General features: G+C 40.1%; 1 protein-coding gene across 2 annotated transcripts in view; it reads left to right on the top strand.

Annotated features, from left to right (window-relative positions):
• Nucleotides 1–18,309, top strand: part of KALRN (kalirin, RhoGEF kinase) — a 797,511-nt gene that overhangs the window by 454,865 nt on the left and 324,337 nt on the right. For both annotated transcript variants that reach the window (XM_006884214.1, XM_006884215.1), the window contains exons 15-16: nucleotides 5,812–5,978; nucleotides 16,001–16,120. In XM_006884214.1, coding sequence (XP_006884276.1) covers nucleotides 5,812–5,978; nucleotides 16,001–16,120 — 287 coding nt within the window. The remainder of the gene's footprint in view (nucleotides 1–5,811; nucleotides 5,979–16,000; nucleotides 16,121–18,309) is intronic.

Here is an 18,309-nt window from a genome sequence, read left to right as displayed (position 1 = left end):
GTCTCTGCAGCAACATGTCACCAGTTTTGTGGCAGGTCTTTTCTTCATTAGAATGTGACCATGCAGTTGTTGCCCTTGGCCTGAGGAATACGAGCTGTGTAATTGTGGGTTATATTGCTTTTGTGGTTTAATCAATGTATTGAGTTCTCTCTTTAAAAAGTATCAAGCATCAAATTTTTTAAGTGAAAAATCTTTAGAGTCTGTAGCTGAATTTTACTATCTACTGTGCCTGGGAAGAAGCCAGTCTCAGCCTTTGAAAATAAATAACTTCTAAAAATAAAGGGGACTCTGGTGGCCGAGCGGCAAGAAGCCATGCTGCAGTCCCAAAGGCACATGGCTTGAAGTCACCAACTGCTCCAGGCGAGAAGGATGGACAGTCTCCCCCAGGAGATTAACTGCCTCTGAAAACCTGTTGGAGAGTGAGCTATGAGTCGGTTCCGACTCTATGGTACACAACGACGAGAATAAATGGAGTATTTGGGGAAGTAATTTTTACTTAGGTTTAGAGTGTAAGAGGGTTGAGGCTACAGAAGATTGAGATCCTGGCCACACCATTTATTTTTTGAGTACCCTTGAGCATGGATCGAAACTTATTTAAGTTCTGCCTTCCTTTAGAAAAATAAATCTTAAGAGTGTAGGATCATTGTGAAGATGCAATGTGATAATACACATAAACAGAATAACAAAGGCTCAGTAAAGTTGTGGTGGCCTAGTGGTAAGAAACTGCACTACAGTCACAAAGGCAAATGGTTTGAAGGATGGGCAAGCTCCTCTGAGTGCGATTAACTGCCTCTGAAGACCTGCAGGAAGGTCAGCTGTGAGTGGGTTCTGGACTCCACTGCACACAACTATAATGCTTTCCTTTTCTTCCTTTAATTTATTTTATTTTATTATTTTTGTGTGTACCGTCAAATCGGATCTGACTGGTACAGAAGGAGATTGCCCCTCCTTCTCCAGCAGGGCATCTGGTGGATTTGAACCATGTACATCTGGGATTGCAGTGCAGCTTCTTGCTTCTAGGCCACCAGAGCTCCCTTAACGCTTTCCTTTTATGCTGATATCTAGCACATCCCACCCTCCTCGAGGGTTGTTTGTTTTCCTGTAGCACCTGCAGCAGCATGATGGCACAGGAACCACTGTCTTCATCTTTGTTGTCCCAGCATTTGGGAGATTGGTTCCATCTTGACTTAGCAAATTCCCATTACTGTTCACTTACTTAATCGAGAATAAGCATTCGCATAGGTAGAGCAGATGTATGTTAAAAAAAGAATAGACCACAAATAATCTTACTTGTGTCAGAGAAGGAAAGAAAAGATTTCTGTTTTTCCAAAATGAAAACCATCCCAAGGTAACGTGGAGTTCATAGGGGCTTGGGTACAGAGAGGCTAGCCTTGATGTGGAACATGGTTCTCAATCTGGTTCCCTATTTAGAATCTTCTGGGGATCCTCTTGAAAATACCAGTGTCTGTGTCCTATACCTCAGGGACTCTTATTTAATTGGTCTGGAGTGGACCCAGATTTTTTTGGTCTTTTTACCTCTTAGATGTACAGCCAGAGTTGACAACACTGATCTAAAAACCTACTTAAATGACTCTGTCATTGCTAAACTGACAGTGGTGTAGAGGGAGTGACAACAAAGGAGGAGTAGGCAAGGAACGAGGGAAAAGGTGTTCTTCCTCTGAGAGAGACACGGTGTCTGAAAACCCACAGCTAAAAGCAGGTTACAAAATATGGGCAGCAGAGCCAGGGATATGTAAACCTTACCCTAGACCACAGCTCTCTTCTTCTTGAGAGCGTTAAAGACCACTGTTGTGTTGTTCTGTAACCAACCTATAGCTGATCCTCTGGCAGGTTTTCAGAGGCAGTTAATGAAATGGGAGCCGATTGCCCATCCTTCTCCTGTGGAGCAGCTGGTGGATTCAAACTGTGTGTCTTTGGGATTTCAGTGCAGCTTCTTACCACTAGGCCACCAGAGCTCCCTAAATACCACTAAGCCTGACAGTAAAGGAAAACAACTATTGCCACCAAGCTGATTCCAACTCATAGCAATCCTGTAGGACAGAGTAGAATTAACTGCCTCATAGGGTTTCCGAGGCTGTGTGGCTTAATGTTAAGAGGCTGCACTGCAGTCCCAAAGGCAAGTGGTTCAAATCCACCAGCTGCTCCAAGGAGAAGGATGGCCAGTCTACTGTGATGTGATTAACTGCCTCTGAAAACCTACTAGATGGTCATCAATGAGTCTGTTCTAACTTGGTGGTACACAACAAAATCAATCTTTACAGAACCAGCCATACCTTTCTTCTGTGGAGTGGCTAGTGAGTTCAAAACCTAAGCTTTAGGTTAACAACTAAAGGCCTTAACTACAGTCCTACAAGACTTCCTTAAGGGAAAACAACTTAACATTTTATTATTACCTATGAGGTCTTGAGCCCCAAATAAACATAAATGCAGAGCCTCTTGGTGACTTGAATATAGCCCAAGAAACACCAATTTCCCCAGTTCCTAGCCATTGTACCGTCTCTTCCAGTGGCTCAGAATCTTGTTCGCTTATTCAAGTCCTCATGGAATAAGAATTACTGAAGTGCACAGAGAAGTTATGATGTTATGATGACAGAGAGGTCACACATAGAGGTTACAGTGTTACTGGTCTGAAGTACAGTGAGAATGTGGTGATTTTTTTGGTACACTTTACAGATTAGTGTAATAAAACCTGCAAAAGTCAGAGCATATGTAAGACAGAAACCTGTCAGAGAAGGAAAACTAATATTGTCACAAAAAATGAGTAACATAAAAGTATAAAGACCTCACCTTGTCAAAGGTAGAAAACTTGCAAGCCTGGGAAAACAAGGCAGGCCCGTCAAGTTCCAGCTCTCACAGGTTTCACTTTATGAACCTGGGCTGAGAGCAGTGGTCTAAAAGTTTCCAGACCACCATAGTTCCTAATGATAAATATTGAGTGTGTCTTGGAGAGGGTGCAGCCCTTTGGAGGGAGGAATGATGAGGCTTTGCCTCACATACTTCAGGCATGTTGCTAGGAGTTGCTGTTCCTTGGAGAGGGACATGATGCTGGAAAGTTGGAGGGTCAGTGAAGGAGAGTAAAATGCTCAACTAGGTGGATTGACACGATGACTGCCACTGTGGGCTCTTGTGTGTCGGAAAGTGTGAGGATGGCACAGGATAGAACAGTTCAGATCTTTTGGTCATAGGGTTGCTATGAGTTGTGTTTGACTTGATGGCACCTAAGAAGAGCAACAGGATTTTACATTTGCATTGTATGAAAGCCATCCAACAAACGCATCAGTAATCAATAATCAGTAATGAGTTGTCTCTATGATGTCTCCAGGGGATAAAGAAGTGAGAAGATAAAACATCAAGGACTTTATTTACTTTTCCCATTTAATCCTCACAATGTCCCTGAGAAGTTGTGATTCTCATTTAACAGTGTTTACTGAGCTCGGTGTTTAGGGAATTCTGATGGCCTAGTGATAAGAAGCTGCAGTGCAACACCAAAGGCCTGTGGTTCGAATCCACCATCTGCTCCATGGAAAAAGGATGGACAGTCTCCTCCTGTGTGATTTAATGCCTCTGAAAACCCATTGGAGGGTCAGTTTTGGATCAGTTCTGACTTCATAGCACACAGCAGCAACCGCAGCATTGAGTGATGGCCTAGCAGTAAGAAGTTGCACTACCAACTAACGCATGCAGTACAAATCCACCAGTCATTCCAAAGGAGAAACATGGGAAATCTCCTTTCCAATTCAAAGCCTCTGAAAACCAGCTGGAGGGTCAGCCCTGAGTCAGTTCCAGCATGACAGCACACAACAGCACTGAGTGAGTCAGGCACTGTGTCAGCTCCTGAAGATGTAGCCACAAATCAAACAGGTGTGGCCTTGACCTTAGGGAGCCTGTGGTCCTGTGAAAACACAGACTATTTGACAATCAATCAACCTTAAAGGAAGTAGTGGGATGAGAGTGGGCACAGAACATTGTGAGAGCTCATCAGAAAGCAAGCCCAGCTCAACTGTAGAGAGACTCACGGGGGCTTGCCTTCCATGTGTTTCCCCACTTGGTCATATGTACGGACACATGCCTTCCTGCATTTCTAGCAGCTGGTAAGGAAGAACATTAAGCTCATGATTGGGTTGAAAGTAGGAATATCAACCCATGCAAACACTATGTGCTGTTAACTGATGTATATTTAACAGTCGATGGGTGTGAGCTGGGCTCTTGTCAATGCGTTCAGGGTAGTTTCTACTCTAAACAGGGCTGAAGAAGTTTTCCTGCTCCTATTTGCTCTGAAGTGAGTAGGCATCCCCTTTCATTAGGTGTGTTTGCCTCACATGAAACAATATCAATGTGAAGTGCTGAGTTTGGAGCAGGCTGGGAGCCTGTCATAAGCTGGAGGCTAGCTCCTTGGTTGAACTGGAAAACTCTTGTCCATCCAGTATAGTCAGGGTCAGATAGGAGCCTCATATAGAAAGGCATTTGGGCCAAGCTCACATACCAAACTCCAGAGATGCATACAGTATGGAAATGAGTCATGATAAATCCATGTTGTAACTGAAAGCAGGGGTGACTTTCTACTTCTGCAGATGGACGTTAAATTACATTTCCAAAAATTAAACAGAGAAGTCAGGGGTCATCCCTCAGTGCCAAGTACTGCAGAGGAAAAATTGTTTAACCTCTTTTTCTTTCTTTCTTTTTTTCATTTCAATCAAAAAGGTGTTCTCCATCTCATCCCCTTACTAATTGAAAATACCAAATAGAGGGAGTTGGCTGCCAAAGGAACAAGCCGTTCTTTTCTCTGTCTCCCATGCATATTTCAGGAACCAGTGCTTGAAATCATTAGACTTATAGGAGCAATTAACATAAGAAGATATTGGAATTATTACCATATAATATCAGAAAACAAGAAGCCTTTTCCAACTCTACCATATTGTCCTTATATAAAGCACTATTTTTGTCTCCAGAAATGAATTTTCTTGAGTGTGAACAGCCCTTCCTCTCACTCCCCCGACTGTATGCTGCCAGTATGTGGTGGTGGTGATGAATTTCTGATGGTGTGAGTCAGAGTGATGGGGATGTCTTCCAGAAGGAAGACTGTGGGCTCATGTTTGTTTAACCCCTGTAGAAGTATACTGCGCTTTGCTGACATACTAGGCTGAGGAGTTTGAACTTCATTATTGGTTGGGCTTCTATTTCCCAGAAGCTCCATAGGCCAACTGTCAGCATTGGAACCACAACAATATTGGGTCATAAATTACAGGATGAAGAACAGAGAAAGCGTTACAGAGTTTAGAAGCTGCAGATAGATAGTCACCTAGTTAAGATGTTGTATTTTAATGAACACCAACCAGCACTTAGAACCAACCATGTTTTTCTACCTCTTTGGGAAAGGTGGAGGGCCAGAACAAGAAAGGAAGACCCTCAACCAGATGGATTGCCACAGTGACTGTGGCAGTGGGCTTGATCATATCAGGGCCTGGGAGCATGGTGCAGGATGGGTAGGTGTCAGATCTGTTGTTGATAGGGTTACTATGAGTCATAAGCAACTTGATGGCACCCAACAATAACATTGTTATTAATATGTGGTGCATCAGGATTGCTGCGCATAATTTGCTGATGCTAACATTCTCATAGCAAGGCCCAGAGACAATTAAGGTCAGATTCATAAAGATACTGATAATAAAAGATATTAATAATGAAAGTAAAATAACCCTAGTATAAGTCAAAAAACTACCTGCAATTCTTGGATTTTAATGGTTTATGTGTTTGTTGGTTTTTTGTTTGTTTGTTTGTTTTTTAAATCAGGAATTGAATTAATCTGTGAGAAAGACATTGATCTAGCAGCCCAGGTGCAAGAGCTACTGGAATTTCTCCATGAGAAGCAGCATGAATTGGAGCTCAATGCAGAGCAGACCCACAAGCGGCTAGAACAGTGCCTGCAACTGCGGCACCTCCAGGCAGAGGTCAAACAGGTGAGCCCAGCCCTTCTCCCTTCAGCCTGCGTTTCTCAACCTTCTGAGCCAGCCATGCACCCTGCTACTAGTATGGCATGAGGCATGCAGAGCCAGGATACATCTCTGTAAATAAGCAGAATTTAGAAAACAGGTGGGTTAAATATTTGATTACATTAGTTCTTGAAAGCTGGACTTGTATTCCAAATAGACCCAGTGGTGTGGTGTTTCAAACTGCAAAGACATTCTATCTCTCATAAAAACCTAGAGAGGACATTCCAGACCTGCCCCTGTTTGTCTTTTACCATGGAACTTATCTCCTTTTCTATCTTTAATCCTGACACACTGTCCATGAGAAACACAAACCCTCCTTTCATAGGCACCTTGACGTTCTCTTCTTTTGGGTTCCTGGTGCATCTCCTGACAAGTAGTTGAGAATCAGTAACTAGTAGCAGTTACCATCATATCCTCCCCACCCCCCATGTGTGCTTTGCTCTCTGGCTTAGTGCTTAATGTGTCAGGCTGCTCGCTGAAAGCTCAGCAGTTCAAATCCACCAGATTCTGCTTAGGGGAAAGATGTATTCTTGCATAAGGATTTCAACTTCTGAAACCTAATGACTCCAAATCTAATAAGAGGCAGCAAGTGGATTTTATAAGAAAGCTTTACATATTAAAGGTGATATTTTTTAAAAAAAATACGTATTTGCATGAGACATTATACTAGGCATGTTGTCAAAGGACATACGCAGATCTTTGAGCATTCAGCCTGGAGGTACAGGCACACAATGTCAAGTAGCACATTTAAAAATATGTGATGAACATATCCAGAGAAGATGATTATTCATTATGAGTGGGAGTTTAATATTTTTTTAAAAGTAGGCTGAAGAAGTAAAAATATGATAGTTTATATTTCATAAGCTCACTCCTTGTCCCAAGTGCTCTGTGTGTGCCTTTTACACACATCTCAGCCCTCACAACCACTCTCTGGAATAGATAGTCCCATTTTACAGATAAAGCCACTGGCGTTTTCAGAGGTGATCAGCCAACAGGCACGTGAGAGAAGAACACATTCCCACCGGCTGCAGGTTCAGGAGGGCTGCCTGGCAGAGCAGAACCCATGCTCCTTCTGGTTATTCTTCCTGCTCCGTGTTCTCCAGTCCAGCCCCCCTCCTTCCTCCAAGCAGAGCCCCACCTAAAATATCCTAAGCACAGAAGCATCTGCCTCTTTTTAGCCATCTTTTCTTAGGTACCAGGTGGCTGCTGGAGACTTTAGATTTGATTTAAGTTTATTCATTTAGCACAGGGAACAAAAATAACATTTAAAAAATTGGATTATGACTTGGTCCTGGATATTCCTTGCTAATGCCTATATCTATTTATTACATTATGATTTATTTATCATCATGGGAAAGTTCTCCTCTCCACGCCTCCCATCTTCCAACCAGTGCTTAGCCAGAGCCCACACAAGCTGTGATAGAGTCCTGCACTCTGTGACATCACCGAGCTCGGCAGGGCCCGAGCACACTGCGGCCATCCAGGCAGTTGATGGCTGATTGTATTGGAGCCACACCTGATTCTCTGGAGAGAAATGTTATTCACTAGGACGTGGTGGAAATCCTAGCAGGCCCAAAGCAGTGATCATAGTAAGAATGAACAGACTTCGTTTTCATATAAGAAGTGTTGCCTTAGTTATGATATCATTTTAAGAGTAAAATGGGCCCGTAGGGGAAAGTGGTGTTATGTGTCTTTTACAAATGAGGGAAAGGAGGCACCATCAGGATTAGTGTTATCCAGGGCCTACTGACTAGCTAGCTGAAACTTGAGCCCAAAGTGAAAAAAAAACAACAAGCCCTTTTCAGTGGAGTCAGCACTGAGTCATAAAATAGAACTACCCTATAAAGTATACGTACTTTGGGCATGTAGCCAGCAGGGACCAGTTCTTGGAGAAGGACATCATGCTCAGTGGTGGAGGGGCAGCACAGAAGAGGAAGCCTCAGGATGAAGTGGATTGACTCAGTGACTGGGGTAATGGGGGTGGGTGTATCGGAGACAGTGAGACTGGCTCAGAGTAGAGCAGGGTTCAGAGCTGTTGTGCATAGGTTTGCAGTTAGTCACAGGTGACCCGACAGCACATAACAACAGTAATATATTCACGACTCTAAAGTAGTGGACTGCCACATCCTCTCCCACAGAGTGGCTGATGGATTTGAATTGCCAACCTTTAAGTTAGCAGCTCAAGGCTTAGACCACTGTGCTACCAATATTCCTTCAATTTAAGCCCAAGCCTACTAATTGAAAACTCTAGTCTGCCTTTACTGAGTCTCACTCCCACCTTAGGATGTCAGGAGAAATAAGACGAAGCTCTCCAGCAGAATGTACCAAAAAATCTCCAACTCAATGCTGTTTCAACTCCTAGCAACCCTCTATTGGGTTTCCACAGCTATAAATTATAACAGGAGGAGACTGCTTGTCTTTCTCCCATGGAGCTGCTGGTGGATTCAAATTGCCAGAGATGTGTGAGCTATATGTTTTAACAGTACAGCTTGCTAGGAACTTTGTCACCAGAGTTGCTTCCAGAACTTAGAGATTTTTCTAACCTCAGCATGCAGGACTGATAAGATGGGGACAGACATGACCTAAGCTTGGTGGAGAGGGACACCTATCCATCAGGTCAGCTGGCATTCTGCAGGGTCTTCTAATTTCTCCTTTGCTGTTTGTATGTGATTATTTCTGCCAGTGAAAGTAGTAATAATAATAACCTGGTCCTAACAGATAACAGGAAAATCACTCCTATACGACTTAAGATGTATAGTTTTGCCTTTGTTCCTTGTTATATATTTACTTAGCTCCAGCATCAGTGATAGAAGCATCTCCCTAATTACATTCTTCTTGGCTGATATTAAATGGGAATGACTTTTTCTCCTCTATGTACACATTCTTTGTGCAAGGGTGGCTGTGAGAGTAGGTAGCCTGTCAGATGAAGAATCAGAGAATCTCTAACTGAAGAAGCCAACGTTGACTATTATCTATACATATTACCATTCAGTATTTCATGAGCTAGAGGATAATACAATCATTCTTTTGTGTAGGTGGGAAAATTCTTTCCCCACACTGTGGTTAGAATGACACATAGAGGAACTATATGTAGATCAGAGCTATGTAGGATTGTTTTAGTAAAACTCCCTAAGAAACCATTGAAGGCCTTTGCAAAGGGCAGTAGCCCTTCGAGATGCCAAGGGACTGATGCTTGGTTCAGACACCACGCCTAATTAGACAGACTTGTTTTCCTTGTCACTGTTGGCTTCTTTCTTTGGGGACTCGTCTGATCCAGTTTCAGAGAAGCCATTTCTGTTTGATGGAAATTGGTGGAGCAGGAAATATTGATTTGGAAGCTGTTGACACTTTGAAAGAGGCAGTTAATTTAGATGTCAGTATTGATCAGTGAGGCTAAATTTAGACACTAGTTTGAAAGTTGCTTTTTTTGAATATACTCTCAAAAAGAGAGAAGAGTGGTGCAATTTAATTGAAATTATTTTAATGAGGCAGAAATGGAAAAGACAATAATGTGATTATTATATAGCACTCTCTTTTGAGCTCATAGAGTAAAGGTTTACACTTGACCATATGGCCACCACAAATGAACCATAAATGCAATTATACCATAATTATATTAAACTGAAGCTTTGATGAGTGAGAAAGCCACAGAAATTTTAAACTATTCAGAACAATAAAACTGATTAATACAACTGATTTTCTGAGAAATTTCATAAGGTGGGGGTTTTTTTGTTTTGTTTTGTTTTGTTCCATGATAAATGACACAAACACTTCTGGAATGATGATAGCCCTTGAAGAGAAATTATTCTACGGATTATAGTCCATAGTCAGGACCCTAGACCACACAAACATCCCTTCTAGAAAAATAGTTCTTTAGACCCCACAGAATACTCTGATTGCCTTCCAGGAAAATCACTACCCTTGTAAGAATGACCTCACATCTAATTCAGAAACATTTGAAAAGCTTGTTTAATGGGCATAAAATTAAGTCAGTTCCCACATGTGTTTATCCAGTGTGGTACATTTAGCGAAAAATAGGACAAAATGTATTTCTAAGATGCCCACGATCTGAGCTATGGGACAGAAATCACTGATTTGTTTACTAGGACATTGGTTTAATTTGCCCCTTTGCACCAAACACTGGCCAAAATTTGCATATGATCAGGATGAATATTCAAAACGCAGAAGAAAATAGTAACTTATCTTCATTCTTTTGTCGAGAATCCTATGTTAGGTTTTTTTACTGTGCCTAAAAATTAGGAAAGAGTTGCCAGCTGTGGACCCTAGTAACTTTATAATAGCATTACCCTGAGGGCCCAGCCACATACAGGTGGTTTCCCCGGTCTACCTGGGTACAGAGGGTTGATTTGCCCAGCTTAGATGACATCACTGTTTGTGGACATCCATGTCCAGTTACCAAAATCCAGTCTTCTTCTGACTTTGAGTTCTCTGAGATTCCCTGGGCTGGGGAAGCTATAGATCTCAAGAATAACTCCCCGTTCTTAGCTCAGGCTGAGCTGAATTTCTGGTCTAGCTCCTTGATCTGGTAACTTACCTGGTTGCCAGTTTAAAGTCCAAGACACACCTAAACCAAGCTATATTTTTAATTGCTTTCTGTGCAATTAAAAAAAAAAGTTAGATAATGAATAAGAAAGAACAAAGAGGAATTGATGCCTTTCAATTATGTTGGAGAAGAATTTTAAATATTCTATGGACTGCCTAAAGAACAAACAAATCTGTCTTGAAGAACGTACAACCAGAGTACTCCTTAGAGGCAAGGATCATGAGACTTGGTTTCATATACTTTGGGTATGTTGTCAGAAGGGGCCAGTCCTTGGAAAAAAGACATCATGTTGAGAAATATAGAGGGTCAACAAAAGAGAGGAAGGCCCTCAACAAGATGAATTGACATAGTGACTAATGGGCTTGGGCGTCAAGGAGATCATAAGGATGGTGCAGACCAGAACACGGGTCAGATCTGTTGTTCATAGGATCGCCAAGAGTTGTTGTTGACTCAAGAGCACCCAATAACAGCTATATCAGATACCAGAAGGGGCATTCTTTTCATTTAAAGAAGAGTGAAACATTAGAGTTCGAAGAGACTTTTAAAAATCATCTAACCTTGTAGATATAGATCTAGTACTAGACAGATTTGCATATGCACAAATACAATTTTTTTCATTTTAAATAATAGTTGAAATATATAATACTATTACTACATTGTGTCGGTTAGGTTTTATTTTCTGAGAATGCTTGAAATGCTAAGAGTAGTATTTATCTTGTTATCAAAATAATATTTTTAAATTGGAATTTTCTGAGAATTGAAATAGAAATAATGAAACCATTTTACTATATTTTCATTAAAGAGTAAATTCTAACAACAAAAAAAAATCATCTAACCTGTTGTCTAACATTGATCTATATCATCTACACTATATAATTATTTCTAGTATATCTATATTGTATAATTTATAGTATAAAAACACTTGTTTTTTAATTCTTTCATTATTCTTGTTATTGTCATGTATCATCAAGTAGACTACAACTCACAGTGACCATATGAACAGTAGCCTTGAACTCTGCCCTATCCTGAGCCAATCATACTATTTCTGCCCCACCTGCCCCACTGTCACAGTTACTGTGTCAAAACATCTTATGTGGAGTCTTCTTATCCTGTTCTGACCCTCCACTACTCCACGTGTGAGGTCCTTCCCCAAGGACTGGTCCTTCTTGGCAGTATGCCCCAAGTATGTGAAAGAGTATCAAGATCTTTGCCTTCAAGGAGCAACCAGGTTTCAACCTCCCAAAGGAAGACCTGTTTGTTCTCTTGGAAGACCATGGTGTGTTAAATGCTTTTCTCTTTTCCAACACTACAACTCAAAGGAGTTGATTTTTCTTCTGTCATCCTTAGTCGTTGTCCAGCTCTCAGATGCATAGAAAGCAATAAAAATACTTCCACTTTGTTGTTATGTGCCATTGAGTTGACTACAACTCATAGCAACCCTACGCACAATATCTCTCAACTCTGCTCTATCCTAAGCAATCTCACTGTGTCTGATATAGCTACCCTCATTGCCTTAGTTACTGTGTCAGTCCATCTCCTTCAGGGTCTTCGTCTTCTGTGCTCTCCCTCCACCTTTCTAAGCATGATATTCTTTTCCAAGAACTGGCCACTCTTGGCAACATGCCCAAAGAATGCATAAGACAGAGCCTCAGAATCCTTACTTCCAAGGAATAGCATGGTTTTACCATCTCCAAGACATATCTGTTAGTTCTCTTGGCAGTCCATATTATGTTTAGTACTTTCTCCAGCATCACGACTCAAAGGCATAAATTTTTCTTCTGTCATTTTTGATCATTGCCCAGCTCTCTAATAAAAAAATTGAGCTTTAGAAACTTTTCCCACCAGAGTTCCCTACCTATTCATTTGTTGATGGGCACTTGGGGTGCTTCCATCCCTTTGCTACTATGAATAACACAGCAATAAATATGGCTATCCATATAAAAAAATTTTTTTTCATAGTGTTCCCACAGTCTGACAGCTTGAGATTAGTAAAACCAACATTTTATCATTATTTCTTCTATGGTTGTTGTTGATAGGTGCCATTGAGTTGATTCTAATTAGAAAGAACCCTATGTACAACAGAACAAGATATTACCCAGCCCTACACCAACCTCAGTATCATTGATGTCTTTGAATCCACTGTTGCAGCTACTATGTCAATCCATGTAACTGAGGATAGTACTCTTTTTCACTAACTCTGTTATTTACTAAGCATAATGTCCTTCTCCAGAGACTGTTTCCTCTTGATTAAATAGCCAACATATATGAAACAAAGTCCATCCTCCTAAGGGGTGTACTTCTAAGCGTATTTCTTCCAAGGCATTTTTTGTTTTTTCTTATTGAAGTCCATGGTATATGCAGTATTCTTCCCTGGTACCATAATGCAAAAGCATCAGTTCTTCTCTGATCTTTCTTACTCATTGTACAACTTTTGCATGCATGTGAGGTAATTGAAGCTACCATAGCTTGAGTCAGACAAACCTTAGTTCTCCAAGAAATACCCTTTGCCTTACATATATTTGGAGGTTCACAAAAGAATAAATAATCCATTTTATGAACCAGAAAAATAAAATACTCCAATAAGGATAAATTATAGCAACAAGGGTTGCTACTGGCCAGAGTACAAAGAATCATGGTAACAAAACAGCTATGGTACCTGTGTCATATCAGATATTCCAAGAAACTCATACAAACGCTGTAATAAAATGAAATATTGTAAGCCTTTCTCTTCTCGCTGGGAGATATCTGAGTAATGAATCACGGATTTGCTTGAAAATGAAAATTCACTACCAACATCATCTTCACATTTTATATTTTACAGTATATTGTATCAGTCCTGGATATAGAGAGAAAGGGGCCTAGTATCCTTATTTTACAGATTTGAAAAATACCCCTTACACTCAGAGAGTGTAGTGATTTTGTAGCGATTTAGCTCTTGAGTTAAGTGATTTTGCTAAGTAAGTAACGAGGCCAGTTGTTAGGACTTCATAGTGTGTGTTCTTTCTTTAATATCTCAATCTTGATCCCAGGGTTGCCTTGTTTGTGGAGATCAGTCCTATCCTGGGATATAAGCCATGAATATAAATTACCATGCATTTTCGTCTTCCTAAAAATGATTTTAGAGTCCTGGAATGCCTTTAAAAACAGCATGACTTAATGAGAAAACTAGAGACTAAGCCCATAATATTTCCAAATGGAAAAGCTGGTGAGATGGGGATCTTCACCATTTCATTAGAATGAATATTTCTACTTGATGGAAAGTAGAAAAACATTCCAGCAAAAATCAGGAAGCTTAAGAGAATCATTGATTTGCAAAGCATGTAGAGAAAATGTTTGTTTGACACCTCAATAGAATCTTCTGAACCAGACAAAATATAGTTAATCATGGCAGAAGGACCTAGATAACTTAAAAATAAATATTGTTAACTGTATGTTCCAAAGATGTGAAAATTTTAGGCATGTAATCTGTGTATACATGTATCCAAACTTAGAAAGAGCTTTTCCAAATCATTAGAACTTTTAGCCATTCATCTACATATATCAGTGACATTGAAAAGTTAACAGATACACTCTGAATAGTTATTTCTTGCAACTAATTGCTTAACAGATTGACAGTTCACTTACAATCTGCCAAACTGGCCATAAAGTAACATCTCAATTCAGGTAGCCTGGCTTCAGTGGGCTTTATGCCCTGACGTAATCCATGCACAGTATGGCATCTGTCACTTTCTGCCCAAGGGTGGGGGGGGGGATGAGAGAAGCCTAATAGAGCTTTGGGGTAAGAGAGGGTTGAATGTTCTGTAATTATAGACCATGAAGAAGTGGATGGAAGGAGGAAAAAAGAAAAAATCTCAAGGCAAGTGTGAAGCAGATTGTGACATCTTCTCCTTTGCCTTGAGATAATAAATGAAGGATATTTACTGTCTTGAAATTTCAGAAGAATTATTTCCTTTCCAAGCCAACTCACAGATTTTGCTTGAAGTTTTTTGAAAAGGAAAAAAGAAAAAAGTGTGGCCATTTTCTGGTGATCAGACACCAGATACATTTCAGATCCTGGCTCTTCCAGTTTGGTAATCTTGGATGACTCCTATAGCTCAAGATTACATAATCTCTTTTTCATCAAGGACAGTCTAGGTGGTATCAGTTCTTTTTTCTTCTAAGAATTCCTCACTGAGTTACCTCCCAGCATTCACTAAAGTCGCCCAGATGCTGCATTCAGGAAGCTCTGGTGGCTTTGTGGAAAGGAATTGTGCTGCCAACCCAAAGGCATGCAATTTTAATCCACCAACTGCTCTGTGGGAGAAAGATAGACAGTCTCTCCTGTGAGATTTACTGCCTCTGAAAACCCAGCAGAGAGTTTGCTAGGAGTCACTTCTGACTCAAGGTTACGCAGCAGCAGCAACAACAACAGATATTGCAATCAGCCTAATCATTATTTCTAAGTTATTTAAGTGAATATGAACTCATTCTCTTTTTCTGATGATTCAAAGTATGGATTATTCATTCTATATTGTTTCTTTTCTTTCTTCTTTCTTCCTTAGTTTGAATTGTTTACCTTTCAAAACCCAAATCCAGCTGTTCTCAACTGGTTTTCAAGGCATTGGAAGTTGAACTTATGCTTAGCTCTAGTTGGGTGTTTTCCATTGGTAATTGTTTCATCTCTCAAAAAACATTATAGCACATCCATCAAACAAGATGCCATGCTAGGTACTGTGTTACTGTCACTTTTAGGTAATATGCATGACTGTAGGGAGCTCTGGTGGCCTAGTGGAAGAAGCTGCACTTCAATTGCAAAGGCACATGATTCAAATCCACCAGCTACTCTGCGAGAGGATGGGTCGTCTCCTCCTGTGGGATTAACTGACTCTGAAAACTCACTGGAGTGCCAGCTATGAGTTTATTTGGACTCATGGCACACAACAACAATCTCCTGTAAGGGGAGATATGAAACCTAGATAATACTGACTGAACCAGGCAATCTGTAGTGAGTGTCGTAAAGGTAGTACATGGTGTAGGTGTTTTAGATGAGGAAAAATTGTTTCTAAATTAAATAGTCACAGATTTCAATAAGCTGTTGATATTTGCACTAGGCCTTTTAAAAAATTGAGTGCCAACAAATGGAATTATTTCTTCATATAATTCTGTGTTCCATAAAGAACTGGAGTTTAATCAGACCAAGTACTGTTTAATTTGAGCAACTTTGAGCTGATGGTGATGGAGGTAAGAAAGAGATTTTGAAGCTGGTAATGAGGTTGGTACAAGATGTCAGGCACAACTGGGGAGATGAATCCATTTCCATTATTTCCACTCTCCCTGGAGACAAAAGCAGTGGACTCTCAGACTGAAAAGAAGGCAACAGGAAAGACCACCATCCTAAGGAAGCTGCGGCAGGCTATTCACCCGTGTGTTTGCCTTAACTCCCCAGGTCCTGGGATGGATCCGCAATGGGGAGTCAATGCTCAGCGCCAGCCTGGTCAACGCCAGCTCTTTGTCTGAAGCAGAGCAACTGCAGCGGGAGCATGAGCAGTTCCAACTGGCCATCGAGGTAACACCCAATTCTGGCTCTACAGTCCTCCCCTTTCTGCTCTGCACCTGCAGGGGGATGGTGCCCTGAGGTGTGGTGCTCCTTCAGGTAGTGAAGCCCTGTTCCTTGTTAGTGAGATGAGCCACATAACCTCCCTTTTACTCAGAAATCAACAAAGAAGGAAATCCTATTTAGATGTATTTACAGCATAAATTAGAAATCTGAATCTTCTACTGTTACACATAGACACTTTTAACCTCGGAGACTCAGGATGCACTGAATGAACTTTTATAGTCAATGAACTATCTGCAGTGTGCAAACTGTAAAGTTCAAAGGTTAGACGCTACTTCCAGTTGAGAATCAGTCAGTATTGAAGATGAGTAAGTGCAAAAGTCATTAGTAAATGAGAATTTTGCTTCTAAACAATTATCTTACATGTCACACTTAGGTACTGTTGTCACATCATTTAAACAATTAGAACTGAAACAGGTAGCACCAGATAGGATGCCTTCCTGACAATAGTAGGTCAGTCATGGTGGCAGAAGTCATCTTGAAAGAAAAAGTCACTCACAAAAGTAGCTCATCAACTGAGACTGAGAGTCTATTTTAACATAAAGCCCCACTTAGGATCAGCTGATACAAATATTATCCTACTTTAAATAATAATTATCTTTTCCATTAGAACATTAACATCATCCTTCCCAAAGAGACTTGAACTGATTGTTTGGGAGTGATGGGGGGAAACTCAGAAGTGGGACATAGAAGCTATTTTAAAAATAAGTTCAGTACCAGTGGGAAAAGAGAGAGTAAGATATTCAAAGACACTCATTAATGTGGTTCAATAAAACTCAACCACTTCTGAGTGTGTAACAAGTGTGAAGGTGTTACAGTAAAAAAAAAATTTTTTTTAAGAGAATTTTCTACAGAAATGATGAGAAAATAATAAAATTTAAACTGAGTTGCCTGTAAGCTTATTTTTTCATATTGTTAACCTTGCCGCAAATGATGGCTATAGTGAAAAAAAATGTGTTTCTAAGCACGGTCATCAATTTAAAAGTGTGCGGCAACTTGTTAATACTGTTCAATAGTCATCTTTAAAGCCACGTTGACTAAGTTAAGTATTTTAAGTTTCCAGAAACCATCTTGTTTGTTATATTAAAATGAATGATATATCCTGTGAGATGCTTGATATCCTCTTGGGGATGATTGCTAGTTTCAGAAATATGGCTTCCCCTTTCTCTGAAAGGAAACCTTTTGTAAGATGAAATAGTGCAAGGCAAATACACAATTACCAGTAATTTACATGGGAAGAATTTTTGAGTGTTCCTAGACCACAAAGATAACCTACCAAATCATACTGTGTACCGTGTAGAACCTAAGCTAAGACCAATAAATTAGCTTCACAGACAGAGCTCAAAGCTGTGGGGGGTTGATGCTAAGACGCTGAGTGTGAGTCCAGAGAAGGGGCACGGTGACCCTGTTCTCACTGAGTGGAGTAATGCTGCCTCTTAAACAGTTCACTGCAAACAAATGTATAAAGCAAGCTTTGCTTTTCACTTTTCTTCCCATAAAAGGAAAAGTCATCTTCTGTTTCTTTCATTTAGCAAAAACAAGTAGTAATACAGGTTTTTTGTAAAAGCTGAGTAGCAAAAGTCAATTTTCAAAAAGCAGAAAATATTTATACTATCTAGGATCTGACATTTAAAGACAGATACACATTCAATACAGACATAGCTCGGACATACTGCAGGTCCAATATCACAGATAAATATCATTATCAAGTGAGTCACACAAAATTTTCTTTTCCTAGTGCATAGGGAAGTTATGCTTACTCTATACTGTACTTTATTAAGTGTGTAAAGGCATTATGAGGGAGTTTGAAATACTGTGAAAATTGTGAAATGTGACAAAGATAAATATAGCAAACATAGGCTATTAAGAAAATAGTGCTGATAGACTCAGTTGACTCAGAGTTGATACAAAGCTTCAATTTCTAGGAAAAAAAAAGAAAGAAAAATTGTAATATCTATAAAGTTCAATAAAGCAAAACACAGTAAAACAAGACATGCCTATAGTCTAGTTTGGCTCAATCCATTTTGGTGATGTTGCTTTGACGCCTTTATTCAAGTAATAGTTGTTGATTGGGAGTATTATTTAACTTTTTGGCCCTTAGAAAGAACCTGAGTCTCCTGGAGGGAAAATAAAATTAT

This window comes from Elephantulus edwardii, unplaced genomic scaffold, assembly GCF_000299155.1.
Source record: "Elephantulus edwardii isolate Elephantulus edwardi_28Jun2011 unplaced genomic scaffold, EleEdw1.0 scaffold00032, whole genome shotgun sequence".
Taxonomy (NCBI): domain Eukaryota; kingdom Metazoa; phylum Chordata; class Mammalia; order Macroscelidea; family Macroscelididae; genus Elephantulus; species Elephantulus edwardii.
The sequence above is the reverse complement of the archived record's forward strand: the minus strand, read 5'-3'. Positions and strand labels throughout refer to the sequence as shown.